General features: G+C 53.9%; 1 protein-coding gene across 2 annotated transcripts in view; it reads right to left on the bottom strand.

Annotated features, from left to right (window-relative positions):
- Positions 1-243: 243 nt before the first annotated feature.
- ZDHHC14 (zDHHC palmitoyltransferase 14) overlaps positions 244-21371 on the bottom strand; it is a gene marked incomplete at its 5' end in the record, with an annotated part of 177790 nt that continues 156662 nt past the window's right edge. The window contains 6 exons of one of the 2 annotated variants that reach the window (XM_081095109.1): positions 244-1481; positions 7593-7695; positions 8715-8824; positions 9678-9780; positions 17043-17091; positions 20923-21060. In XM_081095109.1, the coding sequence (XP_080951235.1) occupies positions 1083-1481; positions 7593-7695; positions 8715-8824; positions 9678-9780; positions 17043-17091; positions 20923-21060 (902 nt within the window). In that variant the 3' untranslated portion in view covers positions 244-1082. The remainder of the gene's footprint in view (positions 1482-7592; positions 7696-8714; positions 8825-9677; positions 9781-17042; positions 17092-20922; positions 21061-21371) is intronic. The other variant, XM_081095110.1, reaches the window with a different exon arrangement.

Genomic DNA, 21371 nt, shown 5'->3' with positions numbered 1-21371 from the left:
CAGTAGGGGGTGTGCAGGAGGCAGCCCATCCATGATTCCCTCTCATCTTTCATCTTCGAAGCCAATAAAAAAATATATTTTAAAAAATGACAAGAAGCTGCTCTCTTACATACCCCACAATTCAACAGCTTGGTTTTGGCCATTTGGGGACCACTCCTCACTAGAGATACTTCGATAACAACAAACTCTCCACAGCCACAGGATACCTTGTCATTGACGCTGTTAAGGATAACTTCACGCAGATCCAAAATAACAGAGGGCGTCATTTATTGGCTGTCCACAGGAAGTCTGGTCACACAAGGAGGTGTGGTGGGTGTGGTGGAACACAAAACCTCGGTTAACTACTGCACAGAAGGTTAACTGACTCTCCATTTGCTAACCCCCCAGCAGTCCCCTGCGGCCCAGGCACCACCGACCCGGGTACAAGTACGCTGAATGAACTGGGGATGGATGGCATTGTCCATTAGTCTTGGTTTCTCTCCCACCATCTTCCCACGAAACAGGACTTGGAATTCACAAAAGTAAGGGAAGAAGGAGCGCTTCCGTCCGCAGACCATCACCACCGCGAACGGGCGAGCGTGGCATGCAGGCTCACATCTGGTCGTTTTGTCCTTTGGACTTTTTTTTTTAAAAAAAAATTAACAAATGGAATAGCATGTCTATTTCAAATATTAGTAGCATAACAAATAAGTGCAATCTCAGTCTGGCCACCAGTCTCGCAAGCCTTCTGTGTGTCTGTCCCGAGAGTGGCGACTGACATCCGGGCACGTCCTGTCCCTTGAGCCTCTGATCACAGACCCCGGTTCCCCCATCCCCACGCCCTCCCTGTTCCAAAGGCCTGACAACAGTGACTTCCCTGTTTTCACCATCATCAAAGCGGTCGGGGTGGGGAGAAATGCCCATCACACCGAGCTGGGAGCATCTGGGCCGAGCGCCTCTGCGCGAGGGGATCCATGCGCTCGGCAGCGGTCCCTGTGAGCAGGGCCTGAAGTCCTCGCCACCATGGCCCTGAGTCACCAGAAAGTTGCTGCGGGGGGCAGCACCTGTCAGCCCCCCTGCCTGCAGTCCGGCCGGGCCCGCGGTCACACGGAGCTGAGCTTCACCAGGCCGCGCACCGAGTCCTCGTGCAGCGCGTCCTGGCTGGCCAGGCCCAGCACGTGCGCCGTGCGGCTGTGGGCCAGGGGGCTGCCACCCAGCAGCCGGGGCGGCGAGGGCGCCTCCTCCGGGGTCAGGAACTGGTGGCCCACGTGCTCCTCTTTCAGGGGCAGTATGTCTGTGAGCCCGGCCTCGGCGGAGAGGTTGGGCATGGAGGAGGGCGGCGTGGGCTGCCCGAGCGTCAGGCTGGCACAGGGCGTGCCCAGGCCCGGCTTCCCCGACAGGTGCAGCTCGTCGCTGGCGAGGCTGGGCTCGCTCTGCAGCAGGGGCGTGGCCGCGGCCTGCAAAACGAATTTGGTGCTCTGAATGCACTGGTCTTGGTCGCACTGGAGCAGGAGGGAGCCAGCAAAGAGAAGCCCAGACGAGATGGCACAGGGTGGGGGGGTGAGGAGGGGGTAGGGGGGCAGGGGGAGGGCAGGGTGCGAGAGAAAGAGAAACCCGTTAGTGACACTCAGTCAGCAGGGCAGGGGGCGTGTGCAGTAGCCGGTTTCACGTGGAGACACCCAGCATGTGGTAAACCCCAACACCTGGCACCTGGGAAAGCTGCTCCAGCTCACAGCCCCCACAGGTGCCCAGGGAGTAGGGGGCAGCCTCAGCCTGCCATGCTCCTGGCCCTGGTTCACAGAAAGGACCTCACTTCAAACAATCCCACCCATGCATCATAGAACTGTCCACGGGAAACTTACATAATTTTATTAACCAACTAGAGGCCCAGTTCACGAATTTGTGCACGGGTGGGGTCCCTTGGCCTGGCCGGCCATGTGGGCCAATTGGGGCTGATCAGGGCCAGCCGGGGGGAGGGACTGCAGGAGGTTGGCTGGCTGCAGGAGGTTGCCTGTGGGAGCACACTGACCACCAGAGGGCAGCTCCTGTGTTGAGTGTCTGGCCCCTGGTGGTCAGTGCACGTCATAGACCTGGGCCCACTCCTGCACACACCCAGGGGCACTTTCCGTGGCCACAATGATGATTTGTTAAAACTGTAACAAATCTGCGTTCAGCCTCATGGCCAGGACCCTAATGAAAGGCTCTCTGGTTTACCTGGGGGAAAACTTAAGGACTTAAAAATGTGAAAATAAAAATGTAGCCTAAAGCATTTCATTAAAAGTATCCATCCGTGGGCACAATTACTGGAACCACGGATCTAAGTCTCAAAATGCTGCGTGCATTCCATAACTTCGGACACGGTTTGCCGTTCAACTGATTTCCACTGGGGACCATGGAAATCATGGTCCATAGATCATGCACCCTGGGGCCCGGGGCCAGGCTCCTCCCGCAGCAGCGCCCACAGGAGGCTCCTGCTGGCTCCAGACCGGCCACCGGGATGGACACCATGATTCTATTAGACTCCGACCAAGGACAGTGCAACGACTGGCCAGCAGGGTTTATCACCCTCGTCATATTAACTTTGCACGCTCTCAACATCTCCTTCTCGGAAGAAGCTCAATGATTAGGGAATATGTGAATTTTCTGAAAGGTCAGAGCTTTTCCTCGTTTTGCACAACCTTCATGGTTGTACATCCCATTGGAGAAGTTCGAGGGGGAAAATGGCCAACACTTCAGGGTTCCTGTGGCGACGGCCAAGGGAAGGGTGTCCTGAAGCCGCGTCCTTCCCACCTCTGCTTCTCATTCTTACGTGCCCATCTCTTGTTGATCTTTCCACTGGACGGCGTTCTCCCGGTCCCACTGATTCTCTTCTCTGTCCCGCCCACCTGTGTACTTTCCCTCCCACTTCTCTTTTTCTTCTCTTCCCACCTCTCTCCTCTCACCTTGATCTTTTTATATCCACCCCGCTCCTTTCCTGGCGTTTCTGTCTTCATCCAGTAGAGGGAGACATCACTGCTCAATAGTTTCTCTCCCAAGCCACCCAGCTCCGCAGGATTTATTTCTATCCCAGCACCAACACCCAGAAGCCATTGGGAGTATTTTAATGTATCTAACCAGTTATATACTCTGGGAAAATAACAAGCCCCAGGATATTGGACAACGACAATTCATTACTCTGAACAGGAAACCGAGAAACTCGTGTTTTCATTCCAAAACAACCCCTTTACAAGTTCTTGTTTAACAGATATGGGGTTGAACCACATGAAATCGCCCTTTCTTTTGGCCAAAAATCACCCCCATGCTGAGTCCTGACAGAACAGAAGTGGGATCACTCATGAGCCTGTTTATGAAAAGCGCCCCCTGTTGGCAGCGTAACACGGATACGTCTGCGCCAGAGCGCTGGCCGGACCTGCAGGAAGTCACTGTGGTGGCCGCTGATTCACTGCCCCAACGCAGCACGTTTTACTTGCAGAGAGATTTATGGCTTCAGGTGTTCGAATGTTACAATTCAGAAGCACCCCAGAGATCATTTACTTTTTGTTTCTGCAGATTTTCAAATAAAATCGCTCATGTTGGAAGACGTTTCATTTTACCCTGACTTCATGTCTGCGGTGACCCTCAGACACAGATACATGCGTGCACTTTCTAGATGGTCTTTATACACATTAAGAATGAATGGAATTATTACTTAGTTTGCTCCAATTCTGTCAAAGTATTAATGCTGGGCATTGTTCATTTCTGCCTGCCTATGGCGCTGTGTTCTGGGTCTCTTATAAAAACACCACAAACTTTAAAACCTACCTAAAATGTAGGCTGGGAGCAGAGCTTCCTTTTTATTCTTCTATTAACATTACCATTTAAATCTGCTTAAGTTGTACTGTTCTACAATATTTGATTTTTCAGATTATGCATGAAGAGTTCTCTTGATTTACTAGTTGAGTAAATCATCCCACTGCTGGGTTTAGCCTTGTTTTGATATTGGATTAAGGGGATTTAGACATTAGGTTAAGTAAATATATCAAATGATCTTCTAAAAAAACAAAAAGAAATCCCAACAACTAGGAACTATCTTTGTGGTTAGCATGTGACCCCAAAGGAACTTCGTAGCTACATAAACCGTGACCCGGACGCTATTCACAACTTAAAAGTATCTGACAATAGGTTTAAACATAAACTATGACCCAGGTGCCAGACAGAACTGAAACTGACCATCAAATGAGATGCACTAAGAACTGGACCACGAGTGATGCCACCGCTGTGTACACACGCGCGGAACTTCAATACGGGGTAACAATGAGAGCCAATCGGGGGAGAACAGGTGCTCAGGTGGCACTGAGCGTCTGCACTAATCCCAGTGAGGGTCCGGAATTTCACAGGTGCTCACACGACAGACGCTCTCCTGGGCTGCACGCACCATTTCAATGCTTTCGAGGCCACCCCGGTGTTTCCCTATACTTTCCTCCTGGGGACTGTCGTAGAGGGAGGCTGCTTAGACACCACATACCTGTCCCCAACCACAAACCTGAGATGGCAAGTTAACGGTGCATTGTCTGTTTTTGAGGAAATAAATCAGACCTCAGTGTTGACTTGGATGCCAGGGCTAATTAGATTTGCCTAACCTTTCTGCCCCGCACTATCATTGTGCTTCTCTGAGACCTAAAGCCTTTACCTCTCACTCCTAAAATAGCACCTATTTCCCCAGAAGCACTTTTCCTATCATCCAGGAAGTACCTTGCAGATCTGGACTTTGGTCCTAAAATAAAATAATGTGTTCATTTCCTTCCTCGGCTAAATCGAATGCCTCCCAATGTCCCTCCTTCAAGGAAAGGTCTGGCTAGAGTGCTCACGCCCCAAGGCTGTTGCAGCATTATTATCCGCAGAGTGGGTAACAAAATTGTGCGTCTGGGCTTGTGGCAATGCCGGTTGCCACGTGTCCTCCAATCATAGAGACAGGCTGCTGTTCAAGGGATGATGCATAACCGATACTGGACTAGTATCCCTCTGTATATGGGGGGAGGGGTAATAAAACTGCCCCCAATAAGTGAGATAAATGATTTCCCATAAGGCAAACAGACAAAGGGAGACTGCAATCCTGAGAGAAGGGAACTCACAAGGTGAGGCCCACAGTCAGCCAGCTCTTCCGTTGGGGAAACATCCCCAACCTGGACGCCGGCTCAGGTCTGAGCAGGGCCCAGCAGCTCTGCGGAGTGGGGCAGCTGGGTCACAGGGCAGGCCCTGGAGAAGAGGATGCTGTGCAGAGAGGGGGAACCAGCAGTCCTCGTGGGGGTCCCCCACGCAGCTGTGGCCACAGGCTCTGGTACGCATGTGCAGTCTTCCCCCTGCAGAGGCTGACAAGACAGCAGCTGCAGTGGGGCTGAGAGAGGGACACAGATACTAGAGGGCGAAAGAAGTAGTGCTGGGGGCCACTGACCTCAGGAACACGGCCAACACCTTGCTAACGGCCCTGCGATCCAGGGAGGGCCTAGGGAAACTGTGCCTTAAGGAGCAAGAATCATGCCCTACAGTGAGACCCTGGAAAGTTCAAGGTGATTAGCGAGGAGCTGGACTGCTTGCTAGAATGAGAATCAAGTCTTCTAACGAAGATAACAAAATCCAGAGTCTCTACACTATTGTCCAAAATACTCGGTATTCAATACAATGTCAACAGACATCCAGAGACAGGAAAATGTGATCTGGAGCCAGAAAAAAAGCAGTCACCAGACACCAAACCCACAGCCCCGATGTCCTTATCAGGTAACGACCTTAAGCTTCCCACCCCGGCTCTTCCCTTCACCCAGTTACTTCCATTGTTGCCCAGTTGCTCAGAGTGGATACAATTGAGCTGGCTGGTCTTGCAGTCCATGGCTATGAGGGAAATAATAATAAAAGAATAGCCGAAACCGGTTTGGCTCAGTGGATAGAGCGTCGGCCTGCGGACTGAGAGGTCCCAGGTTCGATTCCGGTCAAGGGCATGTACCTGGGTTGCGGGCATATCCCCAGTAGGAGATGTGCAGGAGGCAGCTGGTCGGTGATTCTCTCTCATCGATGTTTCTAACTATCTCTCTCCCTTCCTCTCTGTAAAAAATCAATAAAATATATTTAAAAATAAAATAAAATAAAATAAAAGAATAATAGCTAATCCTAGATGTTAAGTGCTTTGCGTACATCAACTCACTCCTCATAGAAACCCTGCAAGGTCAGGATCCAACAGTTCCCTGGATGAAAATTCTGAGAGGTTAAGTGACTTGTCAAGGTCACTCCTCTAGTAAGTGACAACCGTCGGGCTCCTCACACACGTAGTCCCCCTCCCAGCTTTGAGGGGGGCCGAGGGAAGGCCTGTTTAGGCCTGTGGCTGGCACTGGGAGGATGTCGCTGCACACCTGTCACGGCTGGACTTCTGGTCCAGGGCGGTGCTGTATACCAGCTCCAGGGTGACCCCTGCGATTTTAACATTTCTCTCTGACAGAGTCGTTCCTAAGGGCCGTTTGTGTGGGCGAGTGCAGACAGAACAAAATGTCCCGGATCGCATGGGGGGGGGGGCCGTGGCAAGGACTGATGTGTACACACTTTCTTCCAAAGAAGAGGAATTATTAGCAAAGCAAAGCAAAGCAAAACAACGCAACACAAACGAAACACCACTCCCGACAAACAAACCTAGCAAAGCTGCTGGGGCTGGGCCTCGCCTCCCTGTCTGTAAACACAGTGGACGGAGGCCACGGGCGAGCGGTCTCCCTGAGCCCCAGTGGTCGGAGGCTGCGCCTTCCCCTCCCAGTTCTCTGTGCTCAGAAGCCAGGGCCCGGGAGCCTCAGGCTCGAAAGGCCTGTCAATCACGGAGCTCTGCTGTGGGTGACTCAGGGCCACGGAGGGCAACAGCGCCACGAGGCCCCCACGCCCATTCCCTTTCAGAAACACGGAACTTCTTTAGGGAATCTGGTCCAGATAAAGCTGGGATTCCTGGTGCCCGCGGAAAGCCCCCGCCCCGCCCCGAGTCTGCCACCCAGAAACAAAGCCCGCCTTTCCACGCGCGGCCACACCCGCAGCCCCTTGGGGAGGCTCCCTCGGCCTTCGCTGGGACAGAATGAACCCTGGTCTGACGATTCGCACTCAGGTGTGCGTGGCCGGTCTGAGATTTGGCTGAACGTGGGGAACTGGCCGTGCCATCCATGGCACACTAAAGGGGTATGGGGTCAGAACAGACTGAGCAGAGGGACAGAGTGGGGTCTGGGCACCCTCCAGCCTCCCAGCCCCCCAATGACTCTGTGGCCTGTGCAAGGGGCCTTTCCATCACCAGGTGCCACAAGCTGTTTCTGGAAGAGATGTTGTGTGTCCTTCCCCTTCACAACCCCTAACACACCTGTCACTCGGCGGCAACAACCCCTTCCCCTTGCCCAAGCCTCCCAGTCCCTGGTGTCCAGGAAGCTTTGAAGGTGAGCCTGGTCTAGGGGCGCCTGGTCTACGGGGGCCTGGTCTAGGGGCGCCCGGGCTAGGGGTGCCTGGTCTAGGAGCACCAGGTCTAGGGGCGCCTGGTCTAGGGGCGCCTGGTGTAACTGGGTTAGCGAGCACAGAAGCGTAAGAGAACCCTTCCAGGGTGTCGCCCTGCAGGCAGCTCCTACCATGTCGCTCTGCGAGGCGGTGGCCCCGTACGTGGCCAGCCCGTTGGAGGGCGCGGCTGGCTGAGGCGTGTCAGGCTGGACGTACCCTCTTCTGTCAATGAGGCTACAAGAGAGAACAAAGCAGAACAGGAGGAGAGTGAGTAGAAAGCCGAAGACGCCATCAACACTGTTTATTTCTACTTGGGGGGTCCCTCTTCCTGTGCAGGGAGCTGAATGTGGGTCTGCAGCTGTCGCTGGGAAACGGGAACCGCCTCCCCCCCCCATGAGCACATTGTCATACCGCGTAGGAATGTCTTAGAGGCAACTCCAGTGCACGATCCCGGGCACACAGCTGCTGCCACTGTTAATGTCATTGTCGTATCATCACCACAACCGCCACTGCTTCAGGCCGCACACGACGGCCTCTAACTATTTTGGCATTGACCTTCTACACAACTCACTCCTAACTCAGTTCCACAGGTTTTCTAATTGCTTCCTGCATTGTGTCCTGGTTCCCTTGCTGTGCTAACGACAGCTCCCTGCTCCCACTGACCCACAACAATAATTCATGAGGTCACATGCCTCAGTTTCCCTATTTGGCCCTGAGGGGATTTATCCCAAACTGGACACAAATTCACTGGAAGAACCAAGAAGGTGTCAAGTGCAACACAACAAACAGCCAGGTCTCTATGGTCTTTATTGCACTGAGGCCGTACCCCAGTGGACCGTGTGGCCTAATCCACCTGCAGCGGCCACATCTCTTCCCAGTGGGGCCTGTGCTCCCTCATCTGAGGCGTATTCTAGGGCTTGTGCTAGGGCGTGTGCTAAGGCGTGTTCTACAGCGTGTGCTAGGGCGTGTTCTAGGGCGTGTTCTAGGGCGTGTGCTAGGGCGTGTTCTAGGGCTTGTGCTAAGGCGTGTTCTAGGGCGTGTTCTAGGGCGTGTGCTAAGGCGTGTTCTAGGGCTTGTGCTAGGGCGTGTGCTAGGGCGTGTTCTAGGGCGTGTGCTAGGGCGTGTGCTAAGGCGTGTGCTAGGGCGTGTGCTAAGGTGTGTTCTAGGGCTTGTGCTAGGGCGTGTGCTAGGGCGTGTGCTAGGGCCTGTGTTTTCGGAGCCTGGTGAGGAGCACCCTGCTTTCTGAACCTCACCTTGGAGAGACGGGCCCACACAGGGCAACACAGCAGTTCGTGAAGATATTTCCGTAGCTGTAGGGGTTGTAATTTTCTTTACCTCTTTTATTTGACCAAGATCCTTTAATCTGAAAGAAGAAGACAGGAACACAGCATCCTTCACACCAATGCCACAGTCTGAGCGACTGGACCACGAGAAGTCCGTGGGAATGCAAATCATCTTTCCTCCGTCTGCGGCAGGGATGGAGATGCTGCTCTCAGGGAAACTGGCATTTATGCCCAACCTGGGAACACCCTCAACAGCAGGCAGACTAGGGAGAACGCATTCTCTGGGGACGAGCTCTTATTGCTGCTACGTAGCGCCAGAGGCCGCTCACACGAGCCACGCGATCCGCTCGCGCTCACATTCAGTGCTCAAACAGCCGCCAAGTGGACGGCAGCGGCAGCGGTACCGGGGCCCGATTGCCAGTTTAGAGCCGTCTGAATTTGGCCTCAACGTGTTGCCAAAGTAACTGTGCAGATTCTAAGAGTCACAGTTACCAAATTAAGTAACTGTTCATATTCTTGCATCTCATCGGTGCTGGTTTTCTCGAGCCTCTACGGCAAATGGAGCGATTCGGAGACATGGGCTGATACTTAGAGCAGAGAGGAAAATGAAGAAGCATTTTCCAACAGAACGTGTCTTGTTTTGATGCCCCCTCTCCATCCGCATGAAGCAGAGGCAGGTAACCCTGCGCAAACGCTAAACTTTGGGTCTGGCCGATCCCCAGAGCCGACGTTAACTGGGAGGCAGGCTCCAGTTCGCCTGCGATGCCACCTGCCCCGTCTCTCCTTGGGCTTGGTGCGAGGGGCTCACATCACCACCGCAGAGGAACAGGACGGACCCTGGCTCCTCACCTCCTCCATCCCTCCCCGCCCCTCCTCCCCGCCTCGGTTCCCGAACACAAAAGCACAGCCCCAGCCTGCGCTGCAGGAACTCACGTCTTCATTGGTCGTCTGGTTGGAGCTGATGAGGTACGTGTGGAAGCCCAGGAGCCCGACGATGGACCAGACGGAGAAGAAGCACACCACGGCCTCCAGCACGGTGACCGAGTCAAGGACGGGACTGGGGGATGGAGTGCCCGGGGGCTGCGGTGGCTGGCGGCGTGGACGGGACACCGCAGACACCCACTTGGGCCTCGAGCGTCTATCTAGCCTCCCGTGGTGAGCTCCCTGCCCGAGGGGCACCTGGGACAGGCCCTCCCCCCGTCCTCCCGCCACCTGCCCAGCAAATGATGGACGGGCTCCCTGCACGTGACTTCTTCACGGGCCTCGGACTGTCCTCCCTGCCGGACCGCCTCGCCTTTTCCCGGTGACTCACACTGGGAAGCCACCGACAGCTGCACCGGGAAGCGAGCGGCTGGAGCTGGCAGCGGCCCGCCTTCGCCGTCGAGGGAAGGACTCCACATTGAGCATCACTTCAAGCACAGACTCTCAGTTTGGCTACTGAGCGCCGAGGGCTGTGGTGCCAACAGGTTTGTCCCCGGCCTGAGGGCGAGGCTGTGGGGGGCTTGTTGCGGGGTGACCGTGGGTGGCTGTGCCGGGGGGTGGGGGGGTGTCCTCAGGGCTCTCCCTGGGCAGCCCTCCCACACCTGGGTGCTGCCTGCTCCCACCTGCACGTGGGCTTCCCAACCAGCGGGGGCATTTCGCAGACTGGCTCGGGGTGAGGGTCATTTTATTTGGGGACGCTCCCCCCGCCCCTCAGCCAGGCCTGACACAGAAGGCTGGGAGCCCTGGAGGCTCACGGTGTTGGGTGACGGGCAGACCCGCAGGTGTTAGAGCCACAGCAGGAGGAGGCTGCGTTCTTCAACAGAGCAGATCATTGCCAAGGGTGGGGCAACGTGAAAAGACTAGAGGGTTTTTCTGTCCCCCAAATGTTTATAAAATTCTATTTACCAGATACAGATGTTTCTCAGGGGAAAAATAATTCTCACAGGCCTGGGAGTTTCAGTCTGCACCATGCATCCCCAGTAATGAACCACAGGCCAGAGAGAAGAAATACTCAGGCTTCCTGATGCCCCCACGCGAGGAAGGCACAGGTCGTACTGACAGAACCACTGATTTTCTTCAGGGCTGGAGGTAATTCCCCTTCAGACCAGAGACATGCGTACACTCCCCGGGGCAGCGCCATGATCTGCCACGTCACAGTGACTGCGCACCCGCCGGGGACGGGGCTGCCTGGGGAACAGAGAAATGAGGGGTCCAAGCTGCTAACCCACCGTCAGCATCAGGACACGCCGCTGGCTGCTCCGGGAGAGGCGGACAGCGCTTCCCTTCTCCAAGGTCTGAGCCTCGAAGCTGCGAGCTCACAGAGGCAGCCCTGAGGTAGGAGGACCTCTGGGGGGAGTGTCCCCGGGCGGGCTGGCCGAGGGGGACAGCCGGGTGGTCTGGAGTCTAGACTGCCAGCACACGATGTCCCGCTGCCCTCACGGAGGAAGGAGGAGAGGAAAGCCCAGGCGGTGTTTGGAAAAGCAGACAGACGTGGCTGGGCAGGGGGTAAACACGCAGGGGTAGGAGGGTCAGGGGGGAATAGGGAGATGCAGAGAGGTGGACCCCTCCCCATCCATGTTTCTCTGCTTTTCCCTGCGCAGCCCGGCAACCCCTTCCTTCTCCCAGGGCTGCCCCGGTGGCAAATGGTTCCGGTGGGAGGCCTGGTGTGCACCTGGGGACACGTGGACAGCGGCCTACGCGCCGAAAATGGTCTCTTCTCACTGCCTTCCGACAGGTCGCTCTCGCAGGTGCCCCTTCTAACCCCCTCGGCCACCCAAGAGGGGCAGGCTGAGGGGGCAGCCCGCTGGGAGCCATGCCCCCATGTGTGAAGGCAGAGGCGGAATGGAGGCCAGGGACAGCGAGGAGGCCAGGGGCCGGCAGCCGGGAAACTGGGTGTCCAGGGAGGTGATGCTGGCAAGGAATCTGCAGAGGCTGGCGGTCAAGCCGAGAGACAGACACATGAAACCAGCCAAGAAATGGTCGCGGGTGGAAAAGAGAGAATAAAAAACGGAAGCAAAGACTTGTCACCGAACAACACGTGACCAGCTGACCTCAGAAGTGCTCCGTGTCCCCAGAAGTTTACTTCCAGGGCGGCCGACGGCCATGCCCAATACACACAACATTCCTATGTGCGAACCATGGGAAACTGCGAGTGGAGGTGAGGGACAGCGGTGAGCGTGGCTGCCCCCAGATCCTGTCCCTTTGCAAAGCCGCCTCTATCGCCACCCCACAGGCGGGCACTGTTTTCCGGTGGATGTGGAACCTTAAAGGTTTAGCGCAACAACAAAATCGGCAGCTTTCTATATTAGTATCTTGTGCCTTAGAAACGTTTTATAAATAGCAGAAGGCAGTCTCCCCATCAGCTCACTGCGGTGTCAAAATGACACGATGCAAGGTGGGGTGTAGACCGCGGCCCACTCCAGCTCCTCCCACAGCGGCTCTGAAGGGAAATCATCACCTTTCCTGCCCATGGCTGGCATCACGGGCACATGCCAGGTGCTGGCCAAAGGCTTCACAGGGACGCACTTAACCCTCAGATCAACCCAGTGAGAAGCACAATTCCCACTTGACACCGAGGGAAACTGAGGCAGGAAGCAGTTAAGAATTTGCTTAAGCAACAGCAGAGCTAGGCTTTAAACCCTGGGTGTGGCTCTTCTAGTGCGACGACCTGTGGGCTGGCTCCTCTCTTCGTTCTTGCTGGGGCAGGCGGCTCCGGCTCCCCGTCCCCCCTCTGCTGGGGAGTCCCTGTCCGGGTCCTGCAGGAGCCGGCCCTGCACACTCACCCTGACTGCGGCACCCACACCTGATGACACAGCTGCTCCCTGACCCTCACAGATGCTGTCTATGCCAGAATAAGAATAATATGAATTTCTCTGAAATGTATAAAAACCCATGGACTGATTTTTAAAAAAAAAGAAATGAGAGGAAACGTGCCAACTCAGAAAAAATGCAACAAACAACAAACACATTTTTCTTATGACTTCAGGCGGCTTAGAAACTCCCCCGACGCAGCTCCACAGACACACACTGACCCCCGGGAAGATGTCCCGGTTTGTTCTAACCCTCTCGTCTTACAGACCGGAAGCTGCGGCTCAGAGTCCTCCAGCCACTTAGAAGAGCTCCCAGAGCAGTTCACGGTGAAACGGAGCTAGAACGTGGCCCCCCAGACTCCTGGGGGAGAGAGAACCTCCCCAAGGCCACCAGCAAAGACACACCGACCAGCGGCCCCGGAGGGTCCGTCCTACCCATCGCACGTACATCCTCACTAACGAGCAGGACTTCGTGCTCTAAGCACATCACGGCCCGGCAGAACTAAAGCACGCTCTTCTGGAATACACGTTCATGATGCAGCGCAACTCACCACTTCCCAACAGCTTCGCTCCACGGACAGGGGCATTCTCCTCCGAAGCAAGGATTTCCACAGAAAACACCCGTCAGGACAGGGGGCGTTTGGCAGTCACCACTGCCGGGGGCCAGGGGTTGGTGACACACATATTTGTGAGCTGTTTAGTGAAAAAGCCCAGCCCCTCACTTTTAAGCATGGACATGCTCCTGAAACCCTCCTCTACTTCCAGAAAGAATAAGGAAGATGAGGGCTGGGAGCGGCGCCCGGACGCCCACTCGCCCTCCTGCTCTGCCGTAGCATTTGCCTGACCCTCGCTCTCGCCTCTCATTTGCTCTGGGGGAGAATTGGGGGTTTTGTCGGACTCTTTTGTGTTGGCTGAGGAGCTGCCCTGGGATATTTTGGCTTTGGCGTTAGGTCACCTTTTTCCAGGCAGGAGCCTGGCATGACAGTGGGTCAGGAGATGCCACAAAACCAGTGGGACCGAATCAGCAGGAGCAAAGCAATACAGATAATAATCCCTGTAAACTGTGCTGGTTCAGTCTTCATGGGGCCTCTGTTACCATTTTCAACTTGAACTCAGGGAAGGGGAGATAGATCGATCGATCAATCTATCTATCTATCATCTTCTTATGTGTCTGTGTGTATAAACATACATATTTTTTTACCCATCCTTTTTTGTCTCTCATCCTGTGTCTCCTTAACAACAGAAAGGGCAGAGCAGGGGAGGGAGGTCAGCGATGTGACTCAGAAGCGACCAGGCAGCCAGGCAGCTGCGTGAGGCCTGAGGAGCAGACAGAACAAGAGCCTCCCCAAGGATGCCCATCCCCGGCAGCTGAGAACACATTGCCTACCAGTCGAAAGGGAGCCCGTGGGTTGCAGGTACGGACCTTGAGATGGGAGGTTACCCAGAATGAGGGCGGGGCCCGTCTGCAAAGGCAGGGAGGTTCTGGCTGAGGCCCGAGTGATAGCAGAAGGGAAGGAAGGAGAGATTCAAGGTGTGAGAGGGACTGGATCCGCTGCTGCTGGTTTTGCAGAGAAAAGGAGCCGTGAGTCAGGGAATGCATCAAGAAATGGGGACCTGTCTCGTTCCCCAGCAATTCAGCCAGCCCCCACGTGAGCCTGGGAGAGACGCTCCCCAGGGCCTTCAGGTAAGAGTCCAGGTTGGAAAACACCTGGATTCCAGCCTGTGGGACCCAGAGCAGGATCCAGGCGAGCCCACTGGACTCTGACCTGCGGGGCTGTGTGACAATACATTCATGCTGCTTAAGCCTCTAAACCAGTGACGGTGAACCTATGGTTCCGGTGGGAGGCCTGGTGTGCACCTGGGGACACGTGGACAGTGGCCTATGTGCCGAAGATGGTCTCATTCTCACTGACACGCGAACTCACTTTTTTGGTTGATTTTTCTTTGTTAAATGGCATTTAAATATATAAAATATCAAAAATATAAATCTTTGTTTTACTACGGTTGCAAATATCAAAAAATTTCTATATGTGACACGGCACCAGAGTTAAGTTAGGGTTTTTCAAAATGCTGACATGCCGAGCTCAAAAGGTTCGCCATCACTGCTCTAAACTGGGGCTCTTTTTTTAAAAAAAATATATTTTATTGATTTTTCACAGAGAGGAAGGGAGAGGGATAGAGAGTTCGAAACATCAATGAGAGAGAAACATCGACCAGCTGCCTCTTGCACACCCCCCACTGGGGATGTGCCCGCAACCAACGTACATGCCCTTGACCGGAATCGAACCCGGGTCCCTTCAGTCGGCAGGCCAACGCTCTATCCACTGAGCCAAACCGGTCAGGGCTAAACTGTGGCTCTGTTACCTCAGCAACAGGAAGCTCACACAGCCAGCAGTGCTACGAGGGGCCTGTCATGCACTCAGGGCAGGTCGAGGCCACCAGGCTCCTGACCGTGAGGCCGGCTTAGGAAACAGCCTCGAGGGACGGCATCAGGCTGTGGGGGAGGTCAGCAGCGCGTTGTGGCGACACCGGAAAGACAGTGGCTGAGGTTCTGTGAGTGTTCACACACCGGGCCATGGGAAAAGCCTTCACCTCCGCCTGAGAACGAGCTTCCGAGAGAAAATAAGCTAAAATTCTGCTCTGGACCAAATAAGAGCATTACCCCGCCCCCCGCCCCCCCTTCCCCCCCCACACGTGAATAGTTTCTGCAGCAAAGTCGGCGTGCCACCCGATACATCCCACTCTTGCCTTCCTTCCTTCATCAGCAGCATCTGCCTCTTCCCCTGGTGGGGAACGCAGTGCACTGGGCTCTGCAGACTCTGAGCAGGGCCAGACCGGAGGGCAGCAGACGTGAGCTCTGGCGGGGGCCTGGCAGAGCTGCCCACCGCAGCAGGCGCCTCCTTGCGATCACTCCTCCCACGCACGTGAGCGATGCTTTGGCACTGAGCATGCTCACATATATCCCAAATAGTTGATTTTGTTGGCGTAGCACTGTCTAGCAGAGTGGTTGACTTCTGTAACCAACAGCCACACATTTAGAGGCTTAAAGCAAAGCCTAAAGCAAAGAACTGAGACACAAAAGCGTTTGAAGAAATGAGCGAACCTCATAATTGGCTGTGATGGAGCAGGAGGTAAAGCTGTTACCTGTCTAGGACTTGCTACCAGTCTTTCCTTACGACTCACCCCAGGATGGTGAGATGATAAGATCCTCCCTGGGTGGGAGGGTCTGTAGTGGACGGCACCCCCCCAGCAACAAGCCCAGCCGCCACACAGCTGCACTGCTCAGCGGGGAGGGCGTGTCTGCAGGTGCCCACGACAACCCTGGGAGCGGAGCAGCTGAGCTCTCTCAGCCCCCCCCCACACACACACAGCGAGGAATCCCTGTCACTGACGTCAGTCTGCCCCAGACTGAGACGTATGCAGGTGATGTGTACGTCATCTCAGTAAAGTTCTTTTCTTAAGAATTCCCGCCGAAACCGGTTTGGCTCAGTGGATAGAGCGTCGGCCTGCGGACTGGGGGGTCCCGGGTTCGATTCCGGTCAGGGGCGTGTACCTTGGTTGCGGGCACATCCCCAGTGGGAGGTGTGCGGGAGGCAGCTGATCCATGTTTCTCTCTCATCGATGTTTCTGACTCTCTATCTCTCTCCCTTCCTCTCTGTAAAAAATCAATAAAATATATTTTAAAAAAAAAAAAAAAAAAAGAATTCCCTACCACGAGATGAGGACTCCTGGGAATAATGGGGAGTTCAAGTCCAGGCCACCTGGTTACCTGAAGACGAAAGAGAGCCTGGGCTCAGATGGATCGGTCAGTGGGGCTGGCTGGCGGGAGCCACACCAGTGAGTGGAAAACCTCAGTAGACGGGGAAGGGAGTGGGAGCCCACGCAAGAACTTAATGGGTGAACATCTGCCTTTCAAGAAGTTTAAAATACTAAGGTACATGCCCATATATACCGAGAGGCTGGGACTCGCCCACATGACTTGGGAGTGACCATCTTTGGTCCAGCCAGGGCTGTGAAAGGTGTTCCGTTTCTGAACATAGATACGGGTCTGTACGGCCCAGAGGAAGGCCAAACTGACCCCAGACAGAATCCAGACAGAGGCTCACGGGGATCCCCTCTGGTGGCCGCCCTCAGGGACACCCATAAAGATTCTGTAGGGACCACCCACTGATCAGAACGAAGCCAGTTTGTAGCTTGCAGCCTTACTTCTCCCCAAACCAACCCGAGGGAACCCAATCTTGTGGGTTCCTGGGGTGGGCAAGACGCACACTTGCTTTCTAGCTAAAGAGCACGCCAACCGAAACGGCGCACTGCGCCACTCGGAGCTGGAGCATTCGGACGCCATTCCTCGTGCAGGTGACGACAGGGAGTTCTCCGGGTGCTTTACGGGACAGAAAGAATAGGATTGCCGGGAAGACAAGCCAAGGCACGGGGCGGAGGGTACCCAGAGGTCGGTCCAACGCGTAACGCCTGAGCCTTCCACACACACCATAACCACAAAGGATATCTGGCGGGACTGTCCTTAATCGCATTAAGGAATCCTGTTTGCTGTGAACCTGGGGGGACAAAACAACATTTAGTATTAAGACCAGCACTTAGTATTCAAACATTCACCCCCAGAAAAACAGCCTGCATGCGACGCTCTCCCATCTGCACGGAAATAATCGGTGTCTCAGGATCAATGCAGGAACTGGGTTGTGTACGTGCTGCGGCCCCAGGGCACGGCCTGGATGGCGATGCCACTGAGGCTACTCAACAGGAAAATGGCAGATTCACGAGAGGCAACAGCTGCAGGGTGACTTTTCAGTCAAAGCAGATGGATGTCTGCATCCTCGCCCATAAATTGTAGTTCTGATGACTCCTTTGTTTCCCTCATTTTAATAGGAAAACAGAATACTGCATGCGGTTTTTTCTCTTCTTTCATGAAAGACTGTTTTCCCAGGGTTTGTTAACCCGACTCTGGAGGTCCTAGGGACGAGGCTACGTATAAAATACGTCTTTCTCTGCGCCCAGAGTACGCACACGCATTACGCTGAGGTCTACTACTGACTCCTTTTGGGTTTAAGACGTGTTCATGTGAGCTGTCTGTGCCGGAAAACATTTCTCTAAGGGCTCAAGTGAAGATGCATCTGACGAGAGGCAATCTTTAGTTTACGGATTGACATTATGGTTTCTGTGACTCACACCCATAGGAGGAACCGTGGCTGTTCCATTGTGGGGGTGATGCGGGTCCCTGTACTGCGCAGGGCCCTGTGTTTGGGGACATGGTGTGGCTCCGGGGCAGCGATGAGATGACCAGGGAGGACTGACAGAACAGGATGGTCCTAGTGCATTCCTGCGGCACACGGGGCTGGCGTGGCTGCAGCGTGGGAGCTGCAGGCAGGGTCCCAGGCCCCGCTGTGTGCGTGGACACCTGTCCAGCGATGGGAAGGCTGTGAGTGGACGGCTCCACGTTCTTCCTCGAGTTCCCATTCCCTCTGTGCGTCCCCCCCCCTCTGCATCGCCCCTCCTCTGTGCGTCCCCGCTCCTCTGTGCGTCCCCCCTCCTCTGTGCGTCCTCCCCTCCTGTGCGTCCCCCCTCCTCTGTGCGTCCCCCCTCCTCTGTGCGTCCCCCCTCCTCTGTGCGTCCCCGCTCCTCTGCGCGTCCCCCCTCCTCTGTGCGTCCCCCCCTCCTCTGTGCGTCCCCCCTCCTCTGTGCGCCCACTGGCCACCGCGAGGCACGAGGATGTGCCTCGTGAACTAGGATGCCAGCCGTGGGAGAGCCAACAAGGAAGGCTTAGGGCTCCTCTTCCATCCCTGCTAGGACCATAGGGCAAAACCCGCAGGGGCATGTGGCAGGTCTGAGCAAACACAACCTTGAGCAAGATGAGACCCGAAGCAATGATTTCTCTGTCCTTCCTGAACCCAATGTGTATCACTTTCCCAAACTCTCCTTCTTCCGTGAGAATTCCAGACCTCGCCTTGTCAGGGATCTGCGATAACAGGTCCTCACCCCACTGTACCCTCCCAGCCCCGTCCCCCATGACCTGGCAGGGAGAACTCGGGTGACAGCTCCCCAGCTGCAATCTTAGGCGGCCATCGGGACTAAGATCAAGCCAAATGGGGGCGGGGTGGGGGTGCTGGGGTGCAGAGCACGAGGAGAGGAAAAGCATTATTTGCGTTTGTACAATCCATTCGGGTAACGTGTGGACAGATCCGTTCCAAGTGGTTTTTGTGTGGAGACTGGATTAACAATACGCAAGCATGAAGCCACAGCAAAACTGTTTTCTGAGCTCGGGCGAGTGAAGTGTAAGGAGGTGACAGTGAACTGTACATCACAACCCGCTGTGGTCAGGGGGGCCTCCGTGTGTGTGTGTGTGTGTGTGTGTGTTCCCAGAATTTGTGTGGCTGAGCAAATAAAAACAGGCCCTTATTATCCAGAATGTAAGGGCAAGGCCATACATACAATGTGATCATATATATAGGAAAGCATTTTGAGGCAACTAAAGATGACAGAAAAACGTAATGTTTAGCCTCAGCTGGTTTTGCTCAGCGGTTGGAGTGTTGGCCCATGGACTGAAGGGTCCTGGGTTTGATTCTGGTCAAGGGCATGTCCTTGGTTGCAGGCTCTATCCAGGGCCCCTAGAGGGCAACCAATCGATGTGTCTCTCTCACATTGATGTTTCTCTCTCTCTCTCTGCCTCCCCCCTTCCCTTCTACTCTATCTAAACATCAGTGGAAAAAATATTCTTGGAGGAGGATTAACAAAAAAATATAAAGTTTAAACACTGGTTTGTAGTGTCACAGAAAGTGTGCTGGAGCAGCACATAACTCTCCACAGGTGTGAACGCAATCGCGTCTTCTCTCTGATTCTTCGGGCTGTATTCACAGATAGGATCCTGGCTGCTTCTGCCATTATCCGGCTGAAAACTGCAGAGCCACACTGGCATCCCCCGCAGGCCGCATGGGGGCGGCCTGAACGAATGTCACCCCTGTTCTTGCAGCCCCGCCAAGTGATGGCATGGCGCTCAGGCATATGTTACAAATCTGTGTCACCTTCAGATGGAGGGATTTCAGTAAGAAAAAATGGGAACTAGGATTTAAAATGCTGTTGAAATTTTGGGGTTCTCCATTTAATGTCCAAAATTGACCAACATCTAAAAAGAACTAATGTGAGTCCCACCGGTGGGGCTCAGCAGTTGAGCGTCGACCTATGAACCAGGAGGTCATGTTCGATTCCGGGTTCCCGGCTCGATCCCCAGTGTGGGGTGTGCAGGAGGCAGCCGATCCATGATTCTCTCTCATCACTGATGCTTCCATCTCTTCCTCCCTCTCCCTCCCTCTCTGAAATCAATAAAAATATATTTAAAAAGAAAAAAAACTAATGTGAAACTTTCCTTACTATTGAATTCCCCAGCCCCACACGGGCCCCCTGGGGAGAAGCGAGGAAACATTTCTGGCTGCAGCCTCAGTGCACCACCTTTGTGGTTTGAGAGCTGCTGCTTGGAAAGAAAGTGAGGCATGTACTCAGATACTTTCTGGAACATTCCAGAAAGAGGCTCTGTACTTGCTAATGGGTGGCTGTACTTCAGGAATGTGGACAAGAGGCCCCGCTGGTCTTTAATGTTGCTAATGGCACTGTAATGGGAGTTTAAAGGCTTAAATTTATAGTTCAAAGCCAATTAACTTCCTTCTCATCACTGCCTATTGTAGGAAAGTAAAAGGCCAAGAGACAAAAGAAACAGTTACGGCCTTCAGAATGGGGAATGAAAAATGCCGTCGGCTTAGACAAATACATATATCAAAGTTCTTTACATCCAAATCTCATTTTTAATCAGGTTGCTTCCTTTCAATGCCCGCCGTAGCTTCCTCATGTTCTAGCAGATAACTGAACATCTTATCCAATGTGAACCTTTAACATGTAGCTCTGTGTGCAAGAAAACCCAGGCTTTATCCCCAGACACCTTTTTCTAGGGAGGTGACTGCTCTGCTGAAGTAGATATCATGTTAAAAAATTAAAAAGCCCAGTGATTAGTGCAGCACAATATCCTTTGAGAAAACGTGGAGGTGATTCTTCCAGGGGGCTCCCTAGCGGACGAGAAGTGCAGTCACTGAGGTGGGAATAGGGGCAAGTATCAAGGAAAAAGTGGGGAGCCTGTCCCAGGTGTGACCAGGCAGCTGCCCCTGGAAGGATGGGGGATGGGGAGTGGAAAGGAGGGGGCTGAGGTGGGAGGGAGGAAGGCAGAAGCAAAGGGGGGGGGGCAGCCGGAAGTGAGGAGGGGACAGGGAGAAGGGGGGGAGAAGGAAGAGAAAGCCCGGAATGATCAAAATAGTAAATCAAACTTAAATCAGAAAACCGAAGTCAGGCAAATGGTTACATACGTAATCTGATTCCACCAGCATACTTACGAAGAATGACGTGGGTGATAACGAATGCAAATATAAAGACTGTCAGAAAAGACAGAGATAAAATAAACATATAAAAAAATCTGTAGTTTCTTTTCCCCACACAGTTGCCTACCCAGGGACAGTGGTGATCAAACCGTTCTGAAAAGAGAGGCAGAAAAGAAAAAAAAGGGGAATCAATTAATCAAGTGTCTTTTTACATGAAGGAGCCTCCCTCCCTCCCCACCCAATGCCGATAATACAACAAAAATAACACAACTACGTATTTACACAGGAGCCCTCAGAGCAAGGCTTAACATGAAGACACTTCAAGAACATGATTAGTCTTTCCACAGAACTTGTCTGTTTAAAGGAAACAAAGAGTATACATTTATTCTCATTACAATGAGAAAAGTAAGATTTCACCCTCTGGTAAAAAACAAAACAAATGCAAATATAAGGACTCTGGTTCA

The sequence above is a fragment of the Myotis nattereri genome, assembly GCF_964212035.1.
Source record: "Myotis nattereri genome assembly, chromosome: 6".
NCBI classification, from domain to species: domain Eukaryota; kingdom Metazoa; phylum Chordata; class Mammalia; order Chiroptera; family Vespertilionidae; genus Myotis; species Myotis nattereri.
The sequence above is the reverse complement of the archived record's forward strand: the minus strand, read 5'-3'. Positions and strand labels throughout refer to the sequence as shown.